At 45.5% G+C, this 7,500-nt stretch overlaps 1 protein-coding gene across 1 annotated transcript in view; it reads right to left on the bottom strand.

Moving 5' to 3' along the window:
* LOC107386005 (C2 domain-containing protein 2) overlaps positions 1-7,500 on the bottom strand; it is a 22,988-nt gene that overhangs the window by 3,695 nt on the left and 11,793 nt on the right. The window contains exons 8-12 of the mRNA XM_015960157.3: positions 7,446-7,500; positions 6,985-7,100; positions 6,748-6,913; positions 3,841-4,082; positions 3,456-3,720 (exon numbers count right to left, since the gene is read on the bottom strand). The exon at positions 7,446-7,500 is cut by the window's right edge and continues 10 nt beyond it. Of these exons, the coding sequence (XP_015815643.1) occupies positions 3,456-3,720; positions 3,841-4,082; positions 6,748-6,913; positions 6,985-7,100; positions 7,446-7,500 (844 nt within the window). The remainder of the gene's footprint in view (positions 1-3,455; positions 3,721-3,840; positions 4,083-6,747; positions 6,914-6,984; positions 7,101-7,445) is intronic.

Below are 7,500 nucleotides of genomic sequence, written 5' to 3'. Positions count from 1 at the left end.
AATAACCTGTGAAATAATTAAAGACATCATGCTAGACCAGCAGCCTGTGAAGACACCTGGTTCTGCTCACTATAGGACCTGCTTTAGATATTAAATAAATATAGTAACATACCGAATTTTTTATCGCACCGAGCCCTTCAAAACACTGAACCAAATATGATTTTAATAGTCATACTTCTAAGTGTAACACAATGTAGCAGCCCTTGATCAAAGAGCGAGTTCTCACAAAGTACTTAAACGTACACTACACTAATTTAGACATCTATAACAGTAGCGGACAACGTCTACACTGAGAGAGGAGGAGCTAAAAGGGTCTATGCTAATGCTAAAAGAAACTACAAATACCAGGAGTAGCTGATGAGATGACTTACTCATCCAAACAATGTCTGAGCTTAGCGCTGCTGTCCTCTTGGTGGCAGTATTGGAAGTTCAGGTTTTGAACAAGGTTCAAAAGGTTTACGAGAGACAGAGACAGAGAGTCATGTGGAGTTAGAGAGAGACTGAGACAGATATACACACACACACACACACACACACACACACACACACACACACATATATATATATATATATATATATATATACATACACACAGACATACAGACAGACAGATGGATAGAGATAGAGATAAAGAGAGATAGACAGTGAGAGAGAGAGAGAGAGAGAGAGAGAGAGAGAGAGAGAGACAGACAGAGAAAACCAAAAGTCTCACAGATCTATGAATTTAATGTAATTTACTGATTATTTGATAAAGCCTGTTTGACACAAAATGCAGAACGATCCGGTTTCCAAACGGCTTCACTTGGATGAAAAGTCCTCGAGTCCAACCAGAGCATTCACACGGGCTGCAGCGCTGTGTGGATCTGGATGCAAAGCTTCAGGAAGTTTGCACATGGAGTCTGTTTTTTGCAGACAATGCATGCCGATCATTATGAAGTTAAAGGTGCAACATCTAAGAATGAAGTAAGAATGACGTTCTGTGGTTACTGCAGCCTATTTCCCTCAGCAAAAAGTTACTTTCTCACAACCGCTGAATGAGGTTTGTGGCCGTTACCAGTTACGGATTAGCACCAGAAGATTCTGGATGACTAACAAAGAAGAGTAAGATGATAAGTAGATAAATACATTGTCATATCTGGTGTTAGCACTTCTTAGTTTTTACTGCAAGGAGCACTTACTACAGTTATTACGGTAGGAAGTGGAGTTGTTTACCTTCTTGGTGTTAGCTTGATGTGATAGTCCTGCTAGCCTCCTGCCTCTTTACCCGATATTAGAGTAGAACAAAAAGACGCCGTGTCTTCTTAGGCATACAATAAATAACTTCTGGGTCGACCCGGTTTACAGGCTTCTGGTTGTTTAAACAACTTCTGAGCGTTTTCCCTGTGAGTGTCTAATCACAAACGCCGGCGCTGCAGCGTAAACAGCCATTACGTTTTGTTAAAGTAAAAAAGTGACAACCGTCCAACCAGCTGTTAAGCTTCATTTATTTTGTACTTCTCCGTCAGCTCTGCAAGGGAGAGACGCACACGCATTGACAGACGTTTTCCTTTCAGACTTCTGTCAGCTGGGGAGCGTTGCAAAACAATTCCCCTCCAGGACAACAGAGGGCGTAGCACCATTCTGAGGTATCCTGCCACCATGACACTCATGTATCCGGTCCACATAGTGGATTTCCTGTTGTGTTTCCATTGCTTTAATGTTTTCAGAAACTTTTTAACAAACAGATTTGTCCCTCATTCCTCTCTACCTCTTCATGCGATCGGCACCTCTAAACTCATGTTTCTCATCTTTTCCGTCCACGAATAAAATGCTTGCTGCATATCTTTGTGCTCCTTCGGTCAACGGGTGAATAAACGTTCATATTTTCAGACTTTTTCCACGATGCATTCTTCTGTTCCGTGTCTGCCCCTAAATATCTCTATTTTTTGAAGCGACAAAGACGGTGCTGTTGACGAAGGAAAACAGGAAGCAGCGTCCTGACCAATCACAAGCTTGCGGTCTCCGTCTCTTTCGACGGATAGTTACAATTTGGGGCATGTCTCCATCTTCCTCTGCAAGCCTGTCAAGGGATCTTGCGTTGCCGCATAACGGCGTTGCGTGTCCGTCCCGATGCAGACGGAGAAGTATTAATCAGGCGTTACAGTAAAACCTTCCTTCCAACATGACTGAGACTGCTTTGTGATCATCCTCCTGTAGAATTATTGCTTTGCACCTTTGAAGAAATTACATGAGCCTGACAGGAAGTGAAATGCTGGCTTTTGTTTTTTTAGGGTTAGTTATGTTCTTAAGCATATTGCGTCAAATGTCTAAGCGTCCGGTGCTCCTGTGGAAGCAGACATTCGAAGATCATCATTTTTTCATCAGAACAACCGGCGGGCTGCGGGGGATTCTGAAGCTGATCTGGGCTCTCTCTCCCATTTTGAAGCAAGTTGTCACCAGCTTGGGGGTGAGAATAGACTCTGGTCTTAACTTGGATGCCCACGTCAACTCCGTAATCCGATCTTGTTTTTTTCAACATGCGACGCCTGACCAAAATCTAGCATATGCTGTCGAGAGTACACCTGGAGCAGGTACTCCATGCATTAGTAATCTCCAGGTTAGATTATTGTAACTCTCTATATACTGGGCTTGGTCATTCATCAGTTCTTCATCTTCAGATGGTGCAGAATAGTGCCGCCAGGTTCCTCACTGGTGCCAGGAAAGGGGACCACATTAGTCCAGTGCTGGCCTCCCTACACTGGCTTCCAGTCTTCTATGGGCGCGTTGTCAACTTCTGGTGTTGGTTTTTAATTTCGTTCATGGAGGTGCCCCTCTTGACTTAACGGTGCTCCTGAAACAAAACCATCACGATCTCTACGCTCCTCTGATCAGGGCCTACTAGTTGTCCCTCATACTAGGTGTCGGACTCGTGGAGACCGGGCTTTTTCACTTCTAGAGCCGTCACTCTGGCACCAGCTCCAACAGTCAGTTAGGCACTCTACTTCTTTGCCGGTCTTTAAGAGTCGCCTGAGAACCCACCTTTTTTATTCAGCATTTCCTGAACATGCTTGAAGTTGGCTTACTTTTATGTAGTTTTGCGTTTAATTTTGTTGTTTCAAGTTCAATGTTTTAATTTCTTTTATCATGACTGTATTTTGTTCTTCAGCTCCTTGGCCTCCCGTATTGGGTGAGGTAGGTGCTACATAAATAAAGCACCGACCGACCGACCGACCGACTTTCAGCGCAGACAGTCCGTTCGGAAGCCATATGAAAACCAGACCGCATCTGTTCTGCACACTTTGTAGATGAAACATAAAGCAGGTTCTTGAACCAACTAGTTGTTTTAGGACAATTAGCTGGTTAACAGATAACCCGCTGAGTTCTTGACTAGCTAACCAATCAGGTTCACTTCCTCCTCACTAGCAGACAGAGGAGCAACAAGCTACAGCGGTTTAGAAATGGTTTTAACATCTGACCTCGGCTCTTTTTGCAGCTGGCCTCAGACACACACATGGAGAGTGAAGTGTGATCTAGCTCCTCCCCCGTTTGGCTCTCCCAGTCCTCTGGGGGCCGGCCTATCCCAGTGGGGCCCTCCTGGGGCTCAGACGCCTCAGGACTACTGATCCCTGATGCAACGGCCATGGTTACATCTTGAGTAGAGCTGCTCTCTGACATGGAGGCATCCATCGCTGCAGCATAGCCAGCCATCAGAGCCAGCTCATCGTCCTGAGACAAGGGTGTCTGGGGAAGCAAGGGAAGAATTATGCTTCCTGTCTGTGTGATGTCAGAAATACCTAAGATGTCTGGATTCCACAAGGAGTAAAACCAGTTTCCAAGCAATGAACCTGTGTTCATCCTCACCTTGGCGATGCCTGAGATGATGATGGTGCTTTTCTTCACAGGAGATTTGAGCTTCTGCTTGGCAGACTGGTGGAGCTGTCGGATCGCTGCTTCAGCCACCGGGTCCGTCCCGTTGAGCACAAGCAGCTCGGTGTCAGAGGAGGACAGAGCTTTGCTCACAGTGACCCCCGACATGGACGCCTGCTCCGAAACGCGCCGCTCTGTCAGCTTGGGCTTGCTGTCCACCTGCTTCAGGCCTGGATCTGAGAAGACCCAAAGTGCAGGATTGTGTTTCAGAAACAAGTCACAGAAAAGAAAAGCCTCATCTAAACTGTTTCAGATAGGATAGATGAGAGATAACAGAGAGAGATGGATAGACAGATAACTTTATTGTCTGTTTTAGAATAAAACAGAAATTCGTCCTCGACACAGCTAAAATAAAATATGTAAACCCCTCCCATGAAAACACGTTAAGGACACAGGAATCAAGTATGCAGGACTGCTGCCAGCTATTTTAAATCCAAGGACAATCCAGCACGGTAAACGTCAGGAATCTGACAGGATTTACCTGAAGCATCTGGTTTCCATCAAAGACCTTTAATGAAACACTAGAGGAAAAACAAGAGCTCTGGCTGGGTTTACTTTTAGAATCAATGAGGTTGTCCGGTGGTTTCATCAGTGGACTCGAGTCCCGAAACCTGACTCGAGTGCCGATACGTGGCCCGAAACCTGACTTCAGTCCAGAAACCTGACCCGAGTCCCGCAACCTGACCCGAGTCCTGAAACCTGACTCGAGTGCTGAAACGTGAGCCAAAACCTGACTTCATTCCCGAAGCTTGACCAGAGTCCCGAAACCTGACTCGACTGCCTATACGTGACCCGAAACCTGACTTCAGTCCCGAAACCTGACCCAAGTCCCGAAACCCGACTTGAGTCCCGAAACCTGACTAGAGTACCGAAACCTGACTCGACTGCCTATACGTGACCCGAAACCTGACTTCAGTCCCGAAACCTGACCCAAGTCCTGAAACCTGACTCGAGTGCCGAAACGTGACCCAAAACCTGACTTCAGTCCCGAAGCTTGACCAGAGTCCCGAAACTTTACCCGAGACCCGAAACATGACCCGAGTCCCAAAAACCTGACTCGTGTGCCAAAACCTGACCTGAGTCACAAAACCAGACCCGAGTCCCGAAACCTGACTTGAATTCATTTTAATGTTTAAGACCTGAGGTAAACTGTGCGTGGAGAATTGGAATACGTGTCTAAGCAGAGGACTGATGACAGTTTCCTTGCCTATCCTGAGTTTCCTGCACTGGTTAGCTGTTAGCATATGATATTATAGTTAAACAGCCATAGAAATGGTAAAAATCCTCAGTACATCATATTACAATATCTATAGGGCTAACAGACCATATTTGTAAGATATTTGTTACTTCAGGGCATAATTTAGACTTAAAGGTGTGTCTTATTGTATGTGTGTACATTATATGTGGTGTTGTGTTCTAACTGGATAAGACTAATTCATGTGGTTTCATGATGGATATTCATAAAGCTGTGAAACATGAATGATTTAATAAGTTGTACAGTGGCAATAGAAGTGAACAATGAACATTATTGAATTGTATAGTTGCTTTATTACATGACTAATGATGGTTATGCTTTTGCATAAGGCTTTAAAGTGTGGATCACTTTTTAATTAACATGTGTAGGAATGACTAGTAGGAAGTTGTACTCTGGGTACAAAAAGCCCTGGTGTACATGTTTCAGGATCTAGATCAGCGGTATGCAATTCCGGTCATGGAGGTCCAGTATCCAGCACATTTTAATAGTTTCTCTGATTCAACACACTTGACTCACCTGTGCAGCAGCCCATCAGGCTCTGCAGAAGCCTGTTAATCACCTGCTGATTTAAACCAGGGGCCTCATTCATCAAGCTTGCTTACGCACAAAACGGGGTCGGAAAACTGCGTAAGCAACTTTCCACGCAAACTTTGGGATTTATGAAAGAAAACTTAGCAGAAAAATGTGGCCAACTTTAAGTTGACTAAGGACCTGGCTTACACACATGTTGGACATGGAGAGCACCTGCAGTGCTGCTGCTGAGAAGATACAATTATGAAATCCTGAAGCATTATCACTTGTACTGCTTCGTTTTCACACAGAACAAGACCCCCCACACACACGTGCGTGCACACACATGCACACACACGCACACACACACACAGCCTGACGCGCAGAATATCAAATACGGGCCATGTACCATTCTGTACCCACTGCAGATCCGTCAGGCTTTTCTAATCCTAGAGTTTCACCGTCTGTTTTCTATCAGAAGCTACTGCAGGAGGCAGGTGTAGGAGACTATTTTCATGTTCAGCCTGCATGAAACACTCGGAGTGACCCATTAGAATCACATAATCATTCAAACGGGTTTTCGATGAACCACACGTTTAAGTGTAATTAGATTTGAACCTTATCCAGAGGTCCGAGGGTTTTTTCGATCTTTTTCTTGGTTGCTGCCAAACTCTGGAGAATTTCACCGGATATTTAGAAGAAATGGCATTAACAGATGTGAGCCACTACCTCAGTGCATTGAACCCATCCTGATTGCTTCAGCGTGGCTGGACAAACACAAATCCTGCTGGTGTGTTTCCACAAACATCCATCGCAGACAGAAGACTCTGGTCAAGACCCGGTTCCACCCGTATTTTATCTTTATTTCTAGTGTGTGTGAGTTTCACAAAGCGTGACTTTTACAATTAGTCTGAGTGTGAATCCTTATGGTTACTCGTATTCTGGGCTCCAGGTGCTCATGTTGTCGAGATTCAAACGTACACCGCCTCTCTCCGACCCTTCTCTACTTTTGTTTCCTGAATGACGTCTCACTGGTTAACCCTTCAGATGGTGATCCACTGGGGGACATGTCTCACCAGTGCCGAGGAGTGGGACAGGCCGTCCTGGCTTGCTCTTAACCGCAGTGACGGTGGTGACCACCGTCCCACAGGGCATGACGGTACGGTCCATCTCCACCCTCTTACTGGAAGCAGGAGTTGGAGGATGCCAGGACCGCACCTCACCAGGGTCCAGGTAGGTAAACTGCAAAATACAGTCACGTTAATCATCTTCATGAGGCGTTCTACTGGACCGGTTCTGGTTTAAAGCCTCACCTCAGTAGTTAGTGACCCTGTCACCTTGTCTTTGGTCATGAGTGCAAACGTCTGCTGTCCTTCAGGCTGCTTCTTCACCAGATCAAAGGGCACACACACCTGACCTAGGGAGGAACCTGAGGAAGCACATGGCTGGCTCATTTAGCTGCAGGACACGCCAACAGCACTTGATGAACATCTACATAAGGTTGTTCCTGAAAGAATGTTTAAAAAAACTCTGGGTCCATCTATCACCATGGCAACCACAGGGGGAAAAATCCTACATGTGTGGAACAGGAAGTCCTTCTTAAAGCACATGAAGAACACGATCACGTGAGTAATGTCTGCTTTTGTACCAAATGTGATTCTATTTGTTGAGTCAGTGTGTGTGTGTGTGTGTGTGTGTGTGTGTGTGTGTGTGTGTGTGTGTGTGTGTGTGTGTGTGTGGTCAGAGCAGATGAATGAGTGAAAGTGGTTCTTACTCTCTGGAGGCTGGCCGTCATTCATCACCTGAACATTCAGCTCTTTTGATTGTCC

Source organism: Nothobranchius furzeri, chromosome 10, assembly GCF_043380555.1.
Source record: "Nothobranchius furzeri strain GRZ-AD chromosome 10, NfurGRZ-RIMD1, whole genome shotgun sequence".
Lineage (NCBI taxonomy): Eukaryota > Metazoa > Chordata > Actinopteri > Cyprinodontiformes > Nothobranchiidae > Nothobranchius > Nothobranchius furzeri.
Note: the sequence above shows the minus strand (reverse complement) of the source record. Positions and strands in the feature narration are given on the sequence as shown.